Source organism: Chiloscyllium punctatum, chromosome 2 (assembly GCF_047496795.1).
Source record: "Chiloscyllium punctatum isolate Juve2018m chromosome 2, sChiPun1.3, whole genome shotgun sequence".
In the NCBI taxonomy this organism is placed as follows: domain Eukaryota; kingdom Metazoa; phylum Chordata; class Chondrichthyes; order Orectolobiformes; family Hemiscylliidae; genus Chiloscyllium; species Chiloscyllium punctatum.
The window spans coordinates 44,642,891-44,666,516 of NC_092740.1; the positions used below are offsets into that span (position 1 = coordinate 44,642,891).

A 23,626-nucleotide genomic window follows, 5' to 3' on the forward strand; every position below is an offset into this window, starting at 1 on the left:
ATACCTTATAGATTGTAATAATACCTGAACCCAAGTCTTCAGCATACCCTGTTAGGCAAACATTTAAATCATTCATAGTTAACAAATAATAGTCATTTATATTTGTGCATATTATTTGGGATTAAACAGCTTGGAGAATATTTCAGAAGAACGTTAAAGAGCAACAGTCTCCTGGTTAGTTTTTATCTGGCTTCCTGATGAACGTCTTATCTGGTGAAGCTTTGGACTAAGTTCTGTTATATGGTTACACTTTAATGAGTCATGTTCAAGATTTTACTCCATATTATTGCAAAAGCAACCTTTTTTTCTCTCGAATTGGTTTATCGTTGCAATCTAGCATGACAGAAAGCTGCTAAATACTATCTGAGATAGGATCAGAACTTCACATAGAAGAGATGAGCTTGGGTCAGCTTCTCTCGGATGACTGGTTCTTGCATTAAAGAAGCTAACTGACAAATTTTACTCCTCCAATACATTGTTGATTAGAAGATAGCTCTGAGTTGCCTGGGCTTTCAATGCCATGTCTGCAGTTTAGTATTCAAAATGACATTTGGGCCACATCAGCGAAGTTCTGCCAAACAACATTTCTGAAGAAACAAACAAGAGGTGTCCTTTACCCACCTCAGAAACAGGAGTTAGGTCTTTGAAACATTCAAATAAAGAAACTAACATATTGTTCTGATCCCTGTTGCAACTTCAGCTTGTGCCCGAGATGCCCAACACCAGTGCTGACTATCTTTGGGAAAATCTAAGTGATAAGCAACTCATCTCAGCCACTACTGTGTCTGGTCCTGTGATCTCTGACCTCTTGAATCCTTTGCTTTGAACCATTCCAGAACTCATAAGCCACCCACTCACCCAACTGCACTTGATACCTAACCAACAATAACATAAACCCCTGCAGTGCTCTTTGTCCTTCTAGTCAATCTTGACCATATTCCAACAATATTGCAGAAACCTGTGATATACCTTCATGACCCCCTTTCAAATATCCCCAACCATTCAATCATTCACATAAAAATATGATAGCATAACAAGTCAGAGCAGGAGTAGATCATTTGGTCCAATGAATTTGCTTTGTCACTTAAAAATATCATGGCTGATCATGTGATTTTGAAGTGCAGTCATTCCTCCTCTAGACCCCTGTGACCCTCATCCAAACATTTACCTGAACGTTGACACATGAACCTATGCAGGCTTTTACTGTAAAACTTGTTACGCAATAATGAGGTCCAAAGTCAACAACTACGTGCTCACCATCCTCCCACTTTGAACACAAGCTGTTGGCATTCTGCAGTGAGGAGCCCAAAAATGGAAGCAGCTGAATTGTAACCTATAACTTTTAAAATGTATAATTGCAAGAAAAGGCAAATTACTTTCGTTTTAATTGAAACTAAAGAAAATATTTCAACTTGCAAAATGACACTTGAGTTATAAGCAGTAATTCTGTATGCTAACATGTAAGAGGATAATTTGAAAGATCTCCAACTGCTCATCCAAAGTGCATTTCAAAAATTCAAATACAAATTGCCCACAATTAACCTAACATTGGAAAGTAAACCTCCCCACCAAGGTCACATGTTTGTAAAAGTAATTACTGATTAAATATGAAGAGCACTTCACTATAATGTGGCTTGTTTTGAGCAAATCCGGCATCTGTAAACAGGACGGTAACAACAAGAAAATTCTCTATGCCACCACCTTAGGGACACCTGAGATTGTAGCATTTACCTGTTTCCATTTGTCCATGAGACTATTTGAAATAAGTATATAGGACTCTGATTGCAAATTTGAGGTATAATGGACACTGAGTATTCTTGTCTGTTGTTTTTAAGGGGGATGGTGTAGACCCCTCAGAAAAGTACCAAAGTTATTCTGTAACCTTGACTTTTATGGTCCAGGTAAATCAGAGTAGCTTACCCTCCACATGCCACACTTACAGCTCTAAGTTCCATTTCTCCTCAAGAGCCCGCTGGACAAATGGGGTAAGAATGAGTGCACAGCAAGAATACTTCAGCTCATCTAATGTTTTAAAATAACAGCCACAAATAATTATTTCTCAAGAGGTGTGATGAAGCCATGGAGAAATACAGCACAGAAACAGATCCTTTGGTCCAACTCACCCATTCTGACCAGATATTCTAAATTAATCTCGTCCCATTTGTCAGCATTTGCCCATATCCCTTTAAACCCCTCCTGCTCATTTACCAATCCAGATACCTTTTAAATGTTGTAATTGTACCACTCTCCACCACTTCCTCTGGAAGCTCATTCCATACACCACATTCTGCATAAAAAATTGCCCCTTAGGTCCCTTTCAAATATTTCCCCTCTCACTTTAAACCTATGCCCTCTAGTTTTGGACTCCTCTAACTTGGGGAAAAGACCTTGAGTATTCAACCTATCCATGCCCTTCATGATTTTATAAATTTCTTTAAGGTCACCCCTCATCCTCTGATGCTTCAGGGAAAATAGCCCCAGCCTATTCAACATTAGTCAAACCCTCCAACCAAGACAGCATCCTTGTAAATCTTTTCTGAACACTTCCAAGTTTCACAACATCTTTCCTATGGTCAGGAGACCAGAATTGAATGCAGTATTCCAAAATGTCCTGTACAGCCACAACATGATATCCCAACTGTTATACTCAACGCATTAACCAAGTGTAATGTTGCGAAGTTGGTGTGTGCAAAATTGTAAAATGGGGTAAAGCATTGCATAGTCCCTTTAAAAGGTAGTGTTATCTTTCAGTGCTTAGAGTTAAAATGGATGTCTGAACAGCAGTTTAAAGTGCAGGTGCACAGAGAGTACCCGAAATGAAACATTTTGTATCAAACAGCCAAGCAGCATTTTTACCATGACAACAAGTCTTTTTAAATTGAGCCAATCAACCCCTTTGATATTAAAAACCAATTAAATTTAAATCTTATGGTTTTGACTGCATAGAATGAATCTGTAAAGAAATTAATCAAGAGTATAAAAGGTGAGGGCTTTTGGAAAATTGGAGACGGCAAACAACTTTCAGCTCTCAGAGAAAGCACCATCTAATTAATAAAAGTACTGCGGCACTCTTAGCTCATATTGCACTTAGCAGAATTCATAAAGAGAACAGTCCTGACAGAAGAGCTGAGACAAGAATTTGAAGGAGAAAGATGCTCCTGAAAGAAGATCAGTGGACAGGGTGAGGAGCATTCTGGAAGATGTATCCTGACTGTAATTTTGAGGGACTGAGTTCTAAATTTTTATTGTATTTTGAGACTTGTATTTTATTGGAATGGCATACCATTAGGATTTTGTTTTATTAGGGATAGTTAGTAGTTAGAGTGGAATTGTTCAGTTTGTTAGTAGTTCTGTTAATTTGTTCACTGTTGGAGTTAAATAAATAAATTGCCACTTGTTGATTGTAGAGTGAGTGAAAGGATTTCATTTCAATCACTCCTTTATAATGGATTGGTATAACGTACCTCTCACCTCCCACTTTTCACAATTCTTTTAACAGATTATGAGACAAAGTGAGCTTCTCTGGGTGTTTCAGTTTTAGTTATGGGGTGGGGGGGGGGGGGAGGGGGGTGGTGGTGTTGACCTCTGCTTCACAACAGTATCAAACATTTTCTTCAGTACCTGTCTACCTGCGACTTCGCTTTCAAGGAATTATGAACCTGTACCCCAAGTTCTCTTTGCTCGACGACACTCCCCAGGACCTTACCATTAAGTGTATAAGTCCTGCCCTAATTTGCCTTTCCAAAATGCAGCACCTCACATTTATCTAAATTAAACTCCATCTGCCACACCTCGGCCATTGGCCCATCTGATCAAGATCCTGTTGTAATTCGGAGGTATTTTCTTTGCTGTTCATTACACCATCAATTTTGGTGTCACCTGCAAACTTGCTAACAAGAGCTCCCAGATTCAAATCCAAATCATTTATATAAATGAGGAAAAGCTGTGGACCCAGCACCAATCCTTGCAGCACATCACTGGTCACAGGACTACAGTCCAAAATGTAACCATCCACCATCACTCTCTGTCTCTTACCTTCAAGCCTATTTTATATCCAAATGGCTAGTTCTCCCCGTATTCCATGTGATCTAACATTGCTAACCAGTCTACCATGCAGAATCTTGTCCAGTGCCTTACTGAAGTCCATATGGACAATATCCACAGCTCTGCTATACAATCTGCTTTGTCAATTGGTTATGGAGAGGGATAGGTGCACACAACAAGGAAGTTTTTACAATTGGGGGAAGGGAAATTACGATGCTGTAAGACAGGATTTGAGGAGCATACGTTGGGAGCATAGGCTGTCAGGGAAGGATGTGGTGGAAATGTGGGACTTTTTCAAGGAGCAGATACGACGTGTCCTTGATATGTATGTACCGATCAGGCAGGAAAGAAATGGTCGTGTGAGGGAGCCTTGGTTGACGAGGGAGGTTGAATGTCTAGTAAAGAGGAAGAAGGAGGCTTACATAAGGTTGAGGAAACAAGGTTCAGACAGAGCAGTGGAGGGATACAGGATAGCCAGAAGGGACCTGAAGAAAGGGATTAGGAGAGCTAAGAGAGGGCATGAAAAATCCCTGGCGGATAGGATCAAGGATAACCCCAAGGCATTCTATGCGTATGTGAGAAACCTGAGAATGACGAGAACGAGGGTAGGTCCGATCAAGGACAGTGGTGGGAGACTGTGTATTGAGTCGGAAGAGATAGGAGAGGTCTTGAACAAGTACTTCTCTTCAGTATTTACGAACGAGAGGGACTGTATTGTTGAAGAGGAGAGTGTGAAACGGACTGATAAGCTAGAAGAGATATCTGTTAGGAAGGAAGATGTGTTGGACATTTTGAACAACTTGAGGATAGACAAGTCCCCCGGGCCTGACGGGATATATCCTAGGATTATGTGGGAAGCAAGAGAGGAAATTGCAGTACCGTTGGCAATGATCTTCTCGTCTTCACTGGCAACGGGGGTGGTACCAGGGGACTGGAGAGTAGCGAATGTTGTGCCCCTGTTCAAAAAAGGGAATAGGGATAACCCCGGGAATTACAGGCCAGTTAGTCTTACTTCTGTGGTAGGCAAAGTAATGGAAAGGGTACTGAGGGATAGGATTTACGAGTATCTGGAACGGCACTGCTTGATTAGGGACAGCCAGCACGGATTTGTGAAGGGTAGGTCTTGCCTTACAAGTCTTATTGAATTCTTCGAGGAGGTGACCAAGCATGTGGATGAGGGTAGAGCAGTGGATGTAGTGTACATGGATTTTAGTAAGGCATTTGATAAGGTTCCCCATGGTAGGCTTATGCGGAAAGTCAGGAGGCATGGGATAGAGGGAAATTTGGCCAATTGGATAGAAAACTGGCTAACCGGTCGAAGTCAGAGAGTGGTATTAGATGGTAAATATTCAGCATGGAGTCCAGTTACAAGTGGAGTTCCGCAGGGATCAGTTCTGGGTCCTCTGCTGTTTGTAATTTTTATTAATGACTTAGATGAGGGAGTCGAAGGGTGGGTCAGTAAATTTGCAGATGATACAAAGATAGGTGGAGTTGTGGACAGTGAGGAGGGCTGTTGTCGGCTGCAGAGGGACTTAGATATGATGCAGAGCTGGGCTGAGGAGTGGCAGATGGAGTTCAACCCTGCCAAGTGTGAAGTTGTCCATTTTGGAAGAACAAATAAGAATGCGGAATACAGGGTTAATGGTAGGGTTCTTGGTCAGGTGGAGGAACAGAGGGATCTTGGGGTCTATGTACATAGATCTTTGAAGGTTGCCACTCAGGTGGATAGAGTTTGTAAGAAGGCCTATGGAGTATTATCGTTCATTAGCAGAGGGATTGAATTCAAGAGTCGTGAGGTGATGTTGCAGCTGTACAGGACTTTGGTTAGGCCACATTTGGAGTACTGTGTGCAGTTCTGGTCGCCTCACTTTAGGAAAGATGTGGAAGCTTTGGAGAGGGTGCAGAGAAGATTTACCAGGATGTTGCCTGGAATGGAGAGTAGGTCATACGAGGATAGGTTGAGAGTTCTCGGCCTTTTCTCGTTGGAACGGCGAAGGATGAGGGGTGACTTGATAGAGGTTTATAAGATGATCAGAGGAATAGATAGAGTAGACAGTCAGAAACTTTTTCCCCGGGTACAACAGAGTGTTACAAGGGGACATAAATTTAAGGTGAAGGGTGGAAGGTATAGGGGAGATGTCAGGGGTGGGTTCTTCACCCAGAGAGTGGTGGGGGCATGGAATGCGCTGCCCGTGGGAGTGGTAGAGTCAGATTCATTGGCGACCTTTAAGCGGCATTTGGATAGGTACATGGATGGGTGCTTAATCTAGGATAGAAGTTCGGCACAACATCGTGGGCCGAAGGGCCTGTTCTGTGCTGTATTGTTCTATGTTCTATGTTCTAATTCTTCAAAAAACTCAGTCAAGTTAGTGAGGCACCATTTCCCAAGCACAAAGCCATATTGACTATCCCTAATCAGTCCTTGCCTTTCCAAATACATGTCAATCCTGTCCATCAGAGTCCCATCCAACCACCTACCCACTACAGATGTCAGGCTCACTGGCCTATAGTTCTCTGGATTTTCCTTATCATTTTTCTAAAATAATGGCACCACATTAGCCACCTACCAGTCTTCCAGCACCTTATGCGTGGCTATCGATGATACAAATATCTCAGCAAGGGACACAACAATCACTTCCCCAACTTCTCACTAAGGTCAAGGGTACACTTGATCAGGTCACATAGATTTATCTATTTATATGCGTTTTAAGACATCGAGCACCTCCTCCTTTGTAATATGGGCACTTTTCCAGATATCATTATTTATTTTCCCAGGTTTTATTTGCTTCCATGCCCTCCTCCATGTAGGTAAGTAAAACAGCTATTTTGTATAAAGCTATGTTCTTCAACAGGAGGTGCAGATATTGTGTCATTGAGTGGTCTTGGTTGAGGGACAAATTGTGGCCGGGTGATCTTTGATATTTATCTTACATCACTGAACATGGGGTTGGGGGCTATGTCCAACATCACATTCAAATGATTGTATCTCTGAAAACTTGCACTGCACTAAATTGTCAGTCTTGATATTAGCTCAAATGACATGAGTGAAGGATCTGAAGTGCTGTCAACTGCACCAAGCTGAAAGGCGATGTGTTACTAAATAAAACAAGGTAAAGGATAGCAGCACATTCTTCCTTTGGTGTCTCAAAAGGCTATGCACTTAATTGGTGGGATTTTTGTCTAGTGTCGGGGATAGGAATGAAGTTGGAAATTACATCAAATTTTTTCTTCAGAATAATTTCAAATCTGGGATCCCAGGCTGGGGGATCCTTGGATCATGACCACACATGCATCTCTTTGGAGATTGTAAGCGCTGCATGAAACGTGAATTTTGTCTCCTCTACCCCACGTATTTTTTGTGTGTGCTGGCCTGGGTTCCAGAAACCTCAGGAGCAGTATTTGCCGAAACAAAAAGTGCATGACTGAAGGGGAAACCTGCTGAGGAGATCATAGGAGTCTGAAAAGCCATAGAGACAGCAACACCAAAAGGCCATAACACCATAAAATGCAGCAGCAGAAGCAGGCCATTCAGCCCATCAGGTTGGTTCTATTATTCAAAGCGATCATAGCTTAGCTGATAACATTCAACTTGTCAGCTTTTTCCCCATAATCTTTGATTTCCTTAATGATTAAAAATCTCTATCTCAGCCTTGAAAATACTTAATGACCCAGCCTCAAAAGCCTATCTAAAGGTGCAATCTCTTATTTGGAGATTATGCTCTCTAGTCTGAGACTGTCCCACAATAAGAAACAACCTTCCCACATCTAACTTAACCTAACTCTAAGGTGGGGAGCAAAGTCATGTTGCACAGGCAGAACCTGGAATGTACTCGCTCTGAAACAATGCTGGAATCTTGCCATGTCAGTTCAAAGTCAACTGTGCAATAACCACACAAATTGCTAACACCTCATGCAGAATGGCAGAGTAAGTTACTGACATTTTTTTCTTCAATGGTGGAGTAAAACTCTTGAGATTTGAGGCTGTGCGAGAAACAATTGCAGTAATCATGCCTCCAGCCATTCTGGCTTCAAATTGCATTTTTTTCCGCAGGTCATTCGCTGTCCAAGACTACAAGTCATAAGCTAAGCCCACAAGCAGTTGTGACCATGCATTAATTGCCTCGTAAGCAACTGTAACATGAACAGACACTAAAAAGTAGCACTTGATGTTGCCATTTCACAAACAAGATCTGCAGCAAGCACGAGAAGATGCTTCATAGTTGTCAGATGGTAACAGTGAATCACAAGTAAGCAAAGACATGGTCTGTGAAGTGGAAGAGCCTTTTCCTTGCCAAGCTGAGGAAAAACATCATTACTGATTTACTTTTTTTAGAATCCCTACAGTGTGGAAAAAGGCCATTTGACCCAACAACTTCACACCAACTCTCTGAAGAGTATCCCATCCAGACCCAATCCCCTACCTTTATTGCTCTACATTTCTCCTGACTAATGCACCTAGCCTACACATCCCTGAACACTGTGGTAAATTTAGCATGGCCAATTTACCTAACCTGCACATCTTTAGATTGCAGGAGGAAATCAGAGCACCCGGAGGAAACCCACGCAGACACAGGGAGAATGTGCAAACTCCACACAGACAGTCACCCGAGGCTGGAATCGAACCCGGGTCCCTGGCGCTGTGAGGCAGAAGTGCTAACCACTGAGCCACCCTGCTCCCAATGTAAAATGAAAACTGATTTTTTAAAAAGACAACTGGATAAGGTCACATACGATCTAGCTCCTATGGAGACATGCCAATGAAATGTTTAGGAAGCTTCCGTGCCACACTGTGTGAGGACATAACATTAGTCTCCACTATGATATATGTGAGGGCTCAGGAGTTACAAACATAAAATTGTGTTATCTTTCTGACATTCCTCTCAGCTCATCTACTCATGGATCTCAGGTGAAGAAGGCCGCGGCTAGAGTCGTTATGGCCTTGGCACAAATCTGAAAACACTATAGAAGAAGATATGATAATTACCCATCAACATGCTCAGCAAAGAAGCAAACTCTAGCAAATGCCATACAGTCTTCAGAGAGAAAAGCAGCAGCTGAAGTTGCTGGAGGTCTGTGCCAGGTAGCCTGGGAACTGCCATGATCCTTACAGATGAACAAATTCACAGGTTCCTGCTTCTTTTCAAGGTCCTTCGGCCATACAGGGATGGCTGCTGGGAGTCAAGGGACACCTACTTCCAAACACGGTTTATATTACCTTTACCAAACCCTCACAATGATGCAGAACAAAGATACGATGCTGCTCGTGGTTACACCAGGGCTATAGAAGAATAAACCATAGGTTCTTTAAGATGAGGTTTCAAGGCCCAACTGCTCCAGAAGAACATTGCAGTATAGCTCAGAAAGGGGACCACACTTCATGGTAGCATACTGTGCTCTTCACAACCGGAGCTGACAAAGATGTCCTGGATAAAGATGGAAGAATGATAACTACCTTCTGAGGATGAAAAAGATTATCAAGATATTGACAGGGAGGGAAATCCAAAGGAGCACGAGACAATAATACATCAAAAAAGAGGCCAGAGAGAACCTCACTGAAACCTGCTTCAAGATGAACAAGCTGGGTTTGGGATTTCATCGTGTTTAACATTTTGTTAATGACTTGGCAGGCAGCTCTCGCTTAGAGCAAAGGACATGTGAACATTGTTATTCTTCTCATACTTTATGTTTTATGTTGCTGAATATGATCCACCTGAGTGAACACTTGATATTTCTGTGTGATGTAACATTTAAAGTTTCTAACATAACATGTCCTACTATAGAAAAGCAGCAGTCAGTGAAACAGTGTACTAACATGCATGGCGTTAAGGTTAGGTGACTTTTAGACCTCATTAAGACCCCATCTGAGTGTGCTCAATGATTAAAGGTGACTGGTCAGTGTGAGGGTGTCTGCATCTGAGTGAGATAGAAACAGAGGCCAAGCCAGTATATCTGTGAATTTGTTTCAAAGTGGGAATTAAGCACAGACAGAAAATGAGGAGAGTAAGATTTAAGCAAGATTTACTGCAAGAAGTAGAATGAATTGAGTGGGACATTTGAAGAAGGCTAGAGGGAAATATTTCTTTTCTTCTATCCTCAGTAAGTTCATTATTTAGTACCAACTTGGGACAATCTTTAAATTGCAGCAAATTAGAAAAAAAAATCATTTTTAAAGAATTTGCCATGTTCAATTTTATTGAAAACACCAAGAATAAAGGAAAATCAGGCCAATATAATAAAGTAATACAAGTATTGAAAAACAGAATCAGGTTAACCTGAGGGAAATAAAGTTAAGAGGAGAGCACAGCTCAGTCAAGTAGAATGCATGGCCTGTAAATTGTGGGAAATCATGAACTCCACCACTGCCCTACAAGGACTTTAATTACCCAAGCATAGACTGGGATGCTGTATTTTAAGGTAACTATTTTGTAAGGAGCAGTTCTGACATAAGTAGGTGTGCAGTCCAACAAGAAAGGTTCACTGTTCATGGAAATGAGGTAAGCCAGTAGCTCATGTGTCAGTGGAGAACATTTAGGAGATAGCAATTATTGTATCATAATGCTTAATATGATCGTGGAGAATGGCAATGGCCAATCCAGAGTTAGAAAGTTAAATCGCAGAGCAATCACTTCATTGGGGCAGGGATGGAAGAGGGTAGCATAGACTTAGCAAAAGATTGGTAGGCAGGCAATGGGTTTTTTTCAAAGTAGAGATAATTCAGGGCTGAAAAATATGTTGCTGGAAAAGCGCAGCAGGTCAGGCAGCATCCAAGCATCCGAGATTCCTGAAGAAGGGCTTATGCCCGAAACGTCGATTCTCCTGCCCCTTGGATGCTGCCTGACCTACTGCGCTTTTCCAGCAACACATTTTTCAGCTCTGATCTCCAGCATCTGCAGTCCTCACTTTCTCCTAGGAGATAATTCAGGCACAATCAAGGCATATTTTCTCAAAAGGGAAAGGTAGAGCAAACACATCCAGCGGTCCTTGGATTCAAAGGCAATAAATATTAAAATTTTAAAAATGCCGTCATGGCAAGTGTCAGGTAGAAAACACAACTGAAAACCAAGGGCTGTACAGAAGATTCAGAGGAGAAGCTAAAAGTCTATTCAAGAAGCAAAGAGGAACTAAAAAGAAAAGACTGGCAGCCAACATAAAGGGAAACCCCATAGACTTCTATAAACACATCAATAATAAAGAGGTATAAAAAGAGAATTAGGGTCAATTTGGGACCAAAAGAAGGGATTTGAATCTGGGGACAGAGGGAATGGCTGAGGTATTAAATGAACACTTCTCATTCTATCTTTACCAAGGAGGTAGATTCTCCCCAAGCCATGGTGACAGAAGAAAATTCTCTTACTGAGATTTTAAAATTGCTAAGGAAGAAGTGTTCAATACACTATTGGTAATTAAAATTGATATGGTACTAGGACTCATTGAAATGCATCCAATGATTCTTTACTTGAAGCTGCAGTCCATCTGCTGTGAGTTGATCCACAATGTCATAACAGAAGGAATTCCAAGATTTTCACCCAGTGACAGTAAGGAATGGCAATATATTTCCAAGTCAGGATGGTGAGTAGCTTGGAGGGGAACTTGCAAGTGCTGGTCCTCCCATATACGTACTGCCCTTGGAACTGGGAGATGCCATCTAAGGACTCTTGGTGAATTTCTGCAGTGCATCTTGTAGATAGTATACATTGCTGCTTCTGAGTCTTGGTGGTGGACGAAGTAGCAGTTAGTGTGGTACCAATCATATGAGTTGCTTTATCCTGGATGGTGTCAAGCTTCTTGAGCATTGTTGGAACTGCAGTTATCATCTAGGCAAGTGGGGAGTGTTCCATCACACTCCTGACTTGTGCCTTCCAGAGGTAGACAGGGTTTGGGGTGTCAGAAGGTGAATTACTTGCTGCAAAAGAGGAAGTGAAGAAAATTGCAGGGCATTGCCCATGACCTTTGAGTCTTTTTTAAACTCAGAGGAGGAACCAGAAGACTGTAGAATTGAAAACATTGCAGCTTTGCTCAAAAAAGGAAGCAAGGATAAGCCCAGCATAACAGGTCAGTTATTTAATTTCAGTTGCCAGGAAGTTTCTAGCAATTTGGGATAGAATTCATCATCACATGGAAAAAGGTGAACTGAATTAGAAGAGTTGGCTTGGATATCTAAAAGGAAAATTATTTTTAATTGACTTGCTGGTGTTTTTTTGAAAATGTAATAGTATAAGTCACTGAGGATAACACTGTTGCTTAATGCAGTGTCACACTTCAGACATGAGAAAAGTTATAGCTCAAGAAATAAAAGAAGCAGTAGCAACATGGATATAAAATTAGCTGGGTGATTAGAAAGACAGTAAAAGGCCAATTGATATTTTTCTGCGTGAAGGAATGTTTGCAGTGGAATCGTCTAGGGGTTGTTCTCTTGCTTTTCTTCAAGTATAGTAATGGTCTAGATCTTGGTGTTGGCGGGATAATTTCAAAGCTTAAGAATGATATGAAACTAGGAAGCATTGTGACCTATGATGAGGACAGTGTGGAACTCCAAAAGAACATTAACAACTTGGTGGAGTTGAGCAAATGAAGTTCAATGCAGAGAGGTTTGAGGGATGCATTTTGGTTGGAAGAAGTCTGAAAGAATGTAAAATAAGGGATATAATTCTAAAAAGATTATTGATGCAGAGGGACATAGGTAAACTTTGAAAGTGGCAGGACAGGTAGGGAGAGCAGGAAATAAAGTATGCAGTGTCCTGGTCATTATTATTCTGGGCATTCACAACAAGAACAAGGAGATCATGCTAATCTTGTGAAATACACTTGGTAGACCTCATCTGGAGCACTGAAGAGATTTACACAAATGATTCCAGAAATTTTAGTTATGAGGACAGATTGGGGAGGTTGGAACGGTTCTTGGAGAAGGTGACTAAGAGGAGATCTTTTCAAAGTTGTCAGAAGTATGAGAGGGCAGAGAAGATATGGATAAACTGTTCTCATGTGTAAAAAGATTATGCACATGAGTCCATGGGTTTAAATTTATTTGCAAAAGAAGTAAATGTGATGAGAGTAAAAACCTTTCAACAGAATGACTGGCTTGGGTGTGAAATGGAATGCTGGGAAGTGTAGTGGAGGCTAGGCTTAATTGAAGCATTCCAGAGGGTATTGGGTGATTACAATAATAATGTACAAAGACGTGAGGGAAAGGCAGAAAAATGGCACTTAGTCATGATGCTCATTAGAATAACGGAATCCCTAAAGTGTGGAAGCAAGCCGTTTGGCCCGAGTACGCACTGACTCTCCAAAGAGCATTCCACCCACATCCACCCTGCTACACCATCCGTGTAACCCTGCATTTACCATGGCTAATCCACATAACCAATACATCCATTGGCACTATTGGCAACTTAGCATGGCCAATCCACCTGACCTGTAGATTGTGGGAAGAAACCCGAGCACCCAGAGGAAACCACACAGACATGGAGAGAAGGTGCAAACTCCACACATTGTCCAAGTTTGGAAATGAACCCTGATATCTGGCACTTTAAGACAGCAATACTAATCACTGAGCCTAGGACAGTTTGCACAGACACAATGGGCTAAATGGGCTCTTTCTGTGCTGTAACGAATCGTCTTCTGCGAATCTGTGAAATGGCAGAGTCTTTACCCGCCTTGAAATGCACTTTGCCAAGACTACGCACCTGTAAATAATTTAAAAGCTTTCTTAGAACAGCATAAGTTATTTGCAATGTCACTGAAAAAGTTTTAAATGCATGACATTCAAACTAAGCAAGATATCACCATAAAGCTTAAAGCTGTCACACTACAGTTACCTGTTTTGTGATCAGTTCTTGTTTATACTGATGGGAGCTAAGAGACCTTGGTTACAGCAATGCCTGCCCATTGTCACTCTCAGCCTATCCAAGTAACTTTATAAATATAAATTAATTTAAATGTCAAGTTATCGAGCAGTAATCTCTCTCAACTGAATGATGTTGCAAATTCTGTTTACAAAGGTTTTGTCCCATTACGTTTAAAATACTAAGGTGAATGTAACACCCAATCCCGGAGGTGATCTCATATCAGCCTCTCCAATTCAATTCAGACAGTTTAGCACCAATGTTATGGAATGCATATCTCACAATATTAAATCCAAAACTATTTATCATTGCTGCAAAATGGATTATTGCAATTTATGAAGGGGAGTTAACTATCATACACATTGTGACTAAACCCTTTTGTAATTTCACAAAATACACCTTAAAATTTGTAGTTTCACAATTTCTCCCACTGGATTTTGTTACTAAATACTCAGAATACTGACATCTTCTAAAGGAAATCAAGCAAAAAAATGTGTAAATGGACAAATACATTCAGGAAAGGGCCTGCAGGAAATGTCAATTATCTAACCATCAGTACTAATATTTTTGTTAAGTTAATCTAGTTATACCTGGCAGTGATGATTGAATTGCATTTGCTTTCTAAATTTTGAAACCAATCTCAAACCAAAGGAAGTGCTTAATCTGGGAGTAACTTGCTAATGCTACACAAAGCACACAGGTCTCTTACCAAGGTTTGCTCTAGAGATTTTCTATAAAGGATCGCTGTATTATGTTGTCTGTAGAACTCTGTTTACCAGACCAGCATGTCAAGTCTTTATTGTTAATAATTTAGCACAGACTTTTTTTTTGCTATTCAGCAAAATTAAAACAAATCTTGAATGGATTCAATATAAAAATATTTGTAAACTGTGGTACAACAAATTCCATTGTTCTCTGAAATGTCATTGTTTATACCAGTAGTGAATGCAATCAACTACAATATTAACAAAAAGTCAGTTATTTAATAAAAGAGCTTGATATTATTGTGTGATTTCCTTTTGTGTCAGTTATTTCCTAACTTGCAAGCAACAAAAGATGCAAATAGTGATTTGTACATTTGAATGATGTACAATGCTTCCTTTCTTTTTCAAAACCAGTTTTCTAGGTTTCAGTAAAACTCCATTATCAATTTTTAATCCTATTTTTGTATTGTACCTGACTGGTTTCCTGTGGGAACATCATTACAGGTAGGCTCCTCTGCCGGCTGTGTTTCCAGGCATTTACATGCCTTTGCTGTGCTTCCAATTTGCCTCTTTCCTTTTCCACCATTCTCATGCCTTCCCTCAGTCTCTCCAGATTTTGCTGGTACTCTTTCCACTGGCTCTCTAACTCTTCCCTCTCTCGCCACATCTGCTCTGCTTGCTGCTGACATTCGTGCTCACGTTCCTGTAGTCTACTCTCTTGTGCTTCCTGTTCCCGCTGCCTGCTTTCACATTCTCGTTCCCAGCGCTGCTGCTCATGGTATAGCTTGCTCTGAAGTTTGCGTATATTTGCTAGTTCTTCTCTTTGCTTCTCCATGTTGCGCTGTTTCTCTTGCTCGAGAAGCATGTTCCCTCGGGCGCCTTGGATATGAGCTGATCGCTCACGCTCCTGCAATATCAGCCGCTGCACTTCTATGTAGCTGTCCTGTATGGTGACTACAGCCTGAAAGAAAAGTGAAAGATAAGGTGCTGAGAATTGTGTATGAAACACCATTCAAACAAATGTGGAGGAATTTAGTTTAAGTGAGTTATGTGTTCAGAAAGTAGTAGCACTTGCTGGAAATTATATCATGAAGTCCACAAACCAGGTGGGACAAGAGGGCTCTTGTGGCACAATGGTAGTGTCCATTCCTCTGGGCCAGCAGACCAGGATTCAGGTACTATCTTTGCTGGAGCTATTGTGACATTGCTGTGGCTTTAAGAGGTTATTTTGTGCTTTTGTTTTGAAGAGGTACGGAGCTGTCTAGGTTAATGTAAACAGCTTGGGAGGCCTTGGTTGTTTTTCAACGAAGCTTGAATGGATGTGGCCAGCTCTCTCCGATCCAGATTTCTGGGCTTTGATTTTGTAAGTATTGTCAGAAGCTAATGGGGTCTCAACAGAGTTGGAAGATTCAGTGAATGTTTTCCTGGCTGCTATTCTCTCTGAATTTTCTCTCGCTATTTCTTTCCACCTGGATTGGAGAACTGTATGTGAGAACCTGTGCCCGAATTTTTCTTTTTTGCCAAGGGGTGTGTTGATGGGATGTTACTATATTGGAACAGTTAATTAGTAATAGTTACTGTAGAGTTATGGTATTTTTAAAAAATCCTCTTTCTTTGGTTGTATTTTAATTAAAGCGTTTAAATAAATTGTGTTTTGCTTAACATCAAGTACTTTGGCCAGTTGAACTGCATCTGGACCACATACTTCATATTTCCTTTAAAATAATAAAAGGTTAGGGTCTAGGCTATGTTCTTAAAATATCTTGGGGGTGGGGGACGGTCTGAACGATAACATCTCTGAACAGGTTGATTCCGAAGTTAAATTTCTATGGCAATTTGCTGATTTCATGTTAAACTATTACAAACCCGGCTGGTGCAAGAGGGCTCTCACAGCATGGTCATATGTCTCTATTTCTAGACCAGAAGACCTGGGTTTAAGACCCAGCTGCTCCAGGGTGTGTAATACCAAGCTGAAGAGAGTGATTACAAAATATTTACAAACCAGTCAATTTATTTATGTAAAACAAAATATATAAAAGTAAAATGCATCTTGAATTCCTATCACAGGAATACTGACACAATACATTTATTTTTCATTGTGTCATAGTCTTTGCACTTGCTATTTGGCAGTGTGACACCATTAAGAGTCAAATGCAGGACAAACTCAATAGACATGCCAGAACACTACTGAACTGTGAGCTTTCACACCAACCTGAAGGTTCCCTAGTGATTTGTTCTGGTGAAAGTCTATATGGTTGAGAGCTAATGAACCAATTGTGAGGTGATTCATATCCCGCTCCTCTTCCATCAACTCGAAAAACTTACTCTCCTGTTGAGCGATTTTGGGTACAATTTTGTGTTGGGTTCTGAATGGGTGAACTATCTGCAGCATACCCACTCAACAAACAGTTGCGAGTCCTCTGGCAATTTTAGTTTCTAGCTTCATCAAAGCATTTGCAGAGAGCTGCAGGCCTCAAATGAGCACTCTGTTGCAACTTACTGTTTAGAAGCACAATTATCTAGTTACTACACACAGTTAGCAGGAAGGTAATGAGGCCTTTCTTGGAATGGTGGGAAGGGAGATGGGCAGCAGATTTGTTTGGCTGCAAAGATAAGAACCCACCAAAAGCAAGTACAGAGATGTCTGTGGGGTTTTGAGGAGAGTTCCTACCCTTGGAACCCCACTTTGGGAGATCTGTGTTGTCTCCCAGGTCTCTTGCATAAATGTCTAACTTGACTTCAACCTTTTTACTGTGCCCTTGCCAAATACACCAGTGACCAGATTTACTGGGTTCAGTTTCAGAAAATGTCGTTAAGTGTGTCTTGAAATCTGAAGCGCTGTAATTGTTATTCCAGCACCAAACCACTCAGGTCCTACTCTTGGATTCAGGTGGTTTAAGGTAATTTGATCCATTTTAATGGATACCACCTACTTTATCATCATAATGCAATATTTAAGACTATTTGTTTTACAGCTGACAGACATTATTTATAATGCATTTTATTCTCTAGATGCACATATCTACTTGGAACTCTATTGTATTACAGAATGCCTTGACCTTTAAATCTACAAGATAAATGGAGTGGCACACTGGGTTTGAACCAATGCAGTCTAGGCTGATGTAATACTTTTCATGTCATGAAAATTTCAAAAATTTCTATTTGAAATTATTTTAGACTTATCGCAGAGTAACATTGAGACTCTCAAACCTAAGGAACAGTTTCTATGATTGTCAATAATTTGGTAAACTTTCCCTGCAAGGCAATAAGCTCAGGGACTGTGCAAGATGGCAAGGTCAGACAAATCCAATATAAGGATTGGAGGATTGGAGGTTAGAACTGATAAAATATAGTCAGGCTAATGTCTAAACTGAACAGAACTTAAATTATACATGAGAAGAGAATGCTTGATAAATATCAATGCACAAAAGCAAAGCCAATGCTCACCTAACTGAGCACACAAGAACTAAAATATTTAACATTTGACAAAACAATTGGTTCTGGATCTGGCAGCCAACCTAACAAATACCTCTAACAAAAAAAATAGTCTTTTAGCTGCTGTGCTCATCTATAGCTGGGATTAAAATTTATTGTCAACGTGCTGGTCGCTGAGCCCAGCCTTGGATCATATCAGGGAAGTATTCAACTGAGGAATTCATTGTTGTAATTTGGTACAAAACAGAAAAAAGGCCAATGTCCTTCCACATACACAAAAATTGATATTGGTTCATATATATCCTATGTAAAAATAGACCAGCATCCTGCACAATAGAAATTGTGTCATGGAACCCCCAGTATCTTTTCAAAATCCATGTCTGCTAACTCTATAGTGACAACTTCTAGCTGTAAAGGATGTAATCACATTGAAATGCTCAAAGCTGATTAAAGAAAAAAATGAACTTACCTGTAAACTGTAAAGAAGCTGAGTGATATTTTGTACACTGTGAACAATCTAAAACAAAAAATAAGACCATTTTTTATGGCACAAAATGATGCAAATCCCTGTTTTTTCTGTTAACACACTAGTTAAAATGGACTGACTGTTATTGTTAATTTTAATTTTATTTCCCCCTTGTTTTGAATTCTCTTATCTGAGGAAATAGCTTATTTGTATATATCATATTTCATCTTAACCATCTTGATTCAATTATCTTCAGGTTATAATAAAGTTCTAGCTGAGCTTTGTTTATTGCTGAAAGAGAAACATGCTGCCAAAGATTTTAGTCTTGCAGTCATCTGGACAAATGCAAGAATATCAAATTTCAAATGATCATGACAACATATACCACACAATGAAATGGTACTGAATGGTCGGCAAGTTGATTCTGAATGGCCAGGACATTGGTATTGATGGAGGAAGCAATAGGAAATTACGGCCCCTTTTGCTATAGCCAATTTAAAATAGGTGTAAATTTTAAGTATATTCTTTTGTTTGCAAAGAAGGTCCATGCCTATGAATAGATGTCACTTTTAGTAAGCAGCTTACAAGCTTGACTTGTTTGTTGGTGCAACTATTAGAACATAGAGGATGGTCCAATAGGTGCTGCCCAATTGTGGAATCACATCTAATAGTCGATATTAGATGTGCTCTTTGACAGTGTGGTCTGCTTGAGTACAGTACTACTTTGCTTTTTATGAACAGCTGGAGGAACCTCCCATAGGAGCAAATTACTTAGATGCTGGAATCTGTACTGAAAACAAGTGTTGAAGATCACAGTGGGTCAAGCAGCATCCAGGGAGAGAAAGCAAGCTAATGTTTCAAGTTTAGATGACTCTTCATCAGATGAATGGATGCTGCCTGACCCACTGTGATCTCCAACACTTGTTGTTTTCAGTGGAGGAACCTGCTATTTGACTCACTGAACAATTGAGATGTATGGCTATATATGTGGCATCACACTGGCACTTTGCTCAAATGTGTGGTGTGCAGAATATCCATTTGGACTGGTGGCAGCATCCAATGAGTAGAAAATACCATTCCCATTGTCACAGCATGAAATAGCTCGTAAATCTGTTGTTCAACCAAATTCAAAAAATACTTTGCTTTCCAGGATAATTTGATGTAGACCGAATACTTTTCAGGTCTCAAAGTAGTGAACACAAAATTGGCCTGTGACCAATGGTATGCCACAAGGATCGGTGCTAGACCCACTGCTTTTCGTCATTTATATAAATGATTTGGATGTGAACATAGGAGGTGTAGTTAGTAAGTTTGCAGTTGACACCAAAATTGGAGGTGCTGTGGATAGCAAAGAAGGTTACCTCAGAATACAACGAGATCTCGATCAAATGGGCTAATTGGCTGAGTAGTGGCAGTTGGAGATTAGACAAATGTGAGGTGCTGCATTCTGGAAAGGCAAATCAGGGCAGGACTTAAGCACTTAATGGTAGCCATGATATGGAGGACTGGGGTGGACAAAGTTAGAAATCACACAACACCAGGATATAGTCCAACAGGTTCATTTGGAAGCACTAGCTTTCGAAGCGCTGCGCCTTCATCGGGTGGTTGTGGAGTACAAGATTTATAGCAAAAGATTACAGTGTCATACCCGTGATATATTAAACAAACCTGGATTGTTAAGTCTTTCATCTTTTAGAATGGTGGTTTCAAATCATTAATATGTAAATCCCAGGACTTCTTTTAAGTCACCTTCTCGAGATAACTTAAGCTTTTATAACAAAAGATGACATCTCAGTTTAGGCAATGCATTGAAAGTGTGAAGTTAGAGTCTGTCCATATCCCAATCTTGAGTCAGACTGGTTCTATTTTTAAAGTGGAATTTACAAAATATTACATGGATTGAGTGCCTGCATTGACTGCCTGCAGATTGTGCATTTTTTGAGTAAAATAAAATGTACCTGCAAATACAAATTCACCCCATAGATGTATATGTGTGTGTGCATGCATGAAAGAGAGAGAGAGAGGGAGATTGAATGTATACATGTGAGTTTGAGTGCATTTGAGAGAGTGTGTTTGCATGTGCAAAACCTCGTGGCTCTTAAACTTGATCCCCCTGTTAATGAAAGCCAAAACACTATATACTTTCTTAACAACCCTATCCAATTGGGTGGCAACTTTGAGGGATTTATGTACTTGAACACTAAGATTCCCCGTTCCACCACACTGCCAAGAATCCTGTTTTAAATCCTATATTCAGCATTCAAGTTTGACCTTCCAAGATGCATCACTTTGCATTTATCCAGGTTGAACTCCATCTGCCGTTTCTCAGCCCAGCTCTGCATTCTGTCTATGTTGGGCTGCAGCCTGAAATAGCCTCGATACTATCAACGGCACCTCCAACCTTTGTGTCGACAAATTTACTAACCCATCCCTGAACCTCCTCATCTTTTCCCCAGAGCAGGGTTGACTGGCATGAGGGGTCATAGTTTTAAGATATAAGGAGAAAGGTATAGAGGGGAACTTCAGCAGAAGGTTCTTTATGCAGACAGTTGTGAACGCATGGAATGCATTGCCAGCGGTGGTGATGGAAGCAGAGTCATTAGGGACATTTAAGCGACTGCTGGACATGCACATGGATAGCAGTGAGTTGAGGGGTGCATAGGTTAAGTTATTTTATTTTACATTAGGATTAATCCTCGGCACAACATCGTGGGCCAAAGGGTCTGTCCTGTGCTGTACTTTTCTATATTCTATGTTCTGTGTGTGAAAGTTTCCTGGGAAGTGTTGCTCAACAAAGAGACCTTGGAGCGCAGGTTCATAGTTCCTTGAAAGTAGAGTCTCAGGTAGATAGGATAGTGAAGGAGGCATTTGGTCTGCTTTCCTTTATTGTTCAGAGCATTGAGTATAGGAGTTGGGAGGTCATGTTGCAGCTGTACAGGATAACGGTTAGGCCACTTTTGGAATACAGTGTACAATTCTGGTCTCCCTCCTTTAGGGAGGATGTTGTGAAACTTGAAAGGGTTCAGAAAAGACTTACAAGGATATTACCAGGGTTGGAGTGTTTGAGCTAGAGGAAAAGGCTGAGGCTGTTTTTCCTGAAGTGTCGGAGGCTGAGAAGTGACCTTATAGAGATTTATAAAATCATGAGGGGCATGGATAGAGTTAATAGACAAGGTCTTTTCTCCGTGTTGGGGGAGCCCAGAACTAGAGGGCATAGGTTTAAGGTGAGGGGGGAAAGATTTAAAAGGGACCATAAAGGGTGGTAGTATATGGAATGAGCTGCCAGAGGAAGTGATGGAGGCTGGTACAATTACAACATTTAAAAGGCATCTGGATGGGTATATGAATAGGAAGAGTTTAGAGCGGTATGGGCCAAGTGCTGGCCGGTGGGACTAGATTAATTTATGATATCTGGTTGGCAAGGACAAGTTGGACTGAAGGTTGGTTTCCATGCTGTGCATCTCTATGACTCAATGTAACAAACAGCAAACAATCATGCAATGTGAATAGTTATTGTTCCATTGGATAGCTTTAACGCTTTCTATTTCTGTGCCCTGTTAGCAAATTGAACAAGCTGATAATGCTAATCTACATTAATCCCAATACATAAATTGTGGTAGGCAGTCGTGGATTTCTCAATTAGCACGTAGGGAAAGGCAACTCAGTAGTAAACTGTTCCATCTCAAAAGTTTGAGTAGGAGATAAAGTGCATTATCGTGTATGTAAGGAAATCTTAATACATTTAAATATTCTGATAAATAGCATTTCTGCCTTCTAAACACAATGGTATATAAGTCAGATTTGTGTATCCTCATCATAGCATATTTTGACCTGGTATTGTTCTGGTAAATCTGTGTTGTTTCCCTTTCCAAGGCCAGTGTGGGCAGTTGAACATCTCCATCCCACCAAACCAGTTGGGGGAATTGAGAAAGAAAATTTGGAATATGACTTCAAGTTAAACAGTTAAAGTACAACTAGGTTTGAACTAGTAAAAGACGCTTTTGAATGGATATCAGGAAATTCTCTTTCATACAGCAAGCGGACAATAAATTTCCTCAGAGAGGCGTAGGGTTAAACCCCTTAGAATTATGTAACAACAAATCAGATGATACAGTGTGGGCAGAGTAGTACAATCATTCTGGAAGGATGAACTAAGGTGGGCCAAATGGCCTTACTCAGATGAAATGTTATGATTTGAGGATTTGAAGCTATATTGCAGCAGTCATAAGCTGCAACTCCTAAAACTTTACGAAGCATTTTTCAAGTTTTTTTTCTTATTTTATTGAAAGAAAGGGGAGAAACTGCTGATTATAGAGGTGATTCACATCAGTAATTTGCTCTACAGCTGAAAACAATAGGGCTTGTGAGTACACAAGCAACTGGCAGCTTGCCCAAGGCAAATTACATTTTTCAATGTCCCTCCTGCTCATGTTGTCAGTTCAGTGAGCAGATGAGGGATGTGCTATAATATCATTTTAAGCAGATATTGTCTGGATTTGATGGAAGTGTCAGTTTAATGGAGGTTGCATATCATAAATATATTTATACAAGAAATCAAAACTGTTGTTGAAAAATACTAATAAAAACAAACTGTTTAGACCAATACGTAGAAAAGTTCAAAATAAACTGATTGTATCTGATGAAACTGAGGGGAATATAAATGCAAGCACAGACCTGTTGGAGTAAATAGGCTGTTTCTATGCTGTAAATTCTGTGTGATATTTTGTTATGCAGTGATAAATTTGATTTCTTTTAAACCACTGTGCTACTGTTGAATCTTACAAAATTAATAGTGCAACTTTAAACCAAAATCTGCAAGACGTAATTTCATAAACTGAAACATAAAGAATAATAGCAACATATCGAGCATTCTCCTTCATTCATCTCTTGCCATCTTGTGGCAGACAAAAAAATTGCACATTTAAAGATCTTAGAATCTACTTTCAGCATATCTTCAGTTGTCTACATGTTAGTAAATTCTGGATTAGTGGTGCTGGAAGAGCACAGCAGTTCAGGCAGCATCCGAGGAGCTTCGAAATCGACGTTTCCGGCAAAAGCCCAGTTTTATTCCTGATGAAGGGTTTTTGCCCAAAATGTCGATTTCGAAGCTCCTTGGATGCTGCCTGAACTGCTGT

At 40.3% G+C, this 23,626-nt stretch overlaps 1 protein-coding gene across 1 annotated transcript in view; it reads right to left on the reverse strand.

Moving 5' to 3' along the window:
* Positions 1-23,626, reverse strand: part of arhgef28a (Rho guanine nucleotide exchange factor (GEF) 28a) — a 462,887-nt gene that overhangs the window by 64,926 nt on the left and 374,335 nt on the right. Inside the window, exons 34-35 of the mRNA XM_072548108.1 lie at positions 18,495-18,542; positions 15,063-15,551 (exon numbers count right to left, since the gene is read on the reverse strand). Of these exons, the coding sequence (XP_072404209.1) occupies positions 15,063-15,551; positions 18,495-18,542 (537 nt within the window). The remainder of the gene's footprint in view (positions 1-15,062; positions 15,552-18,494; positions 18,543-23,626) is intronic.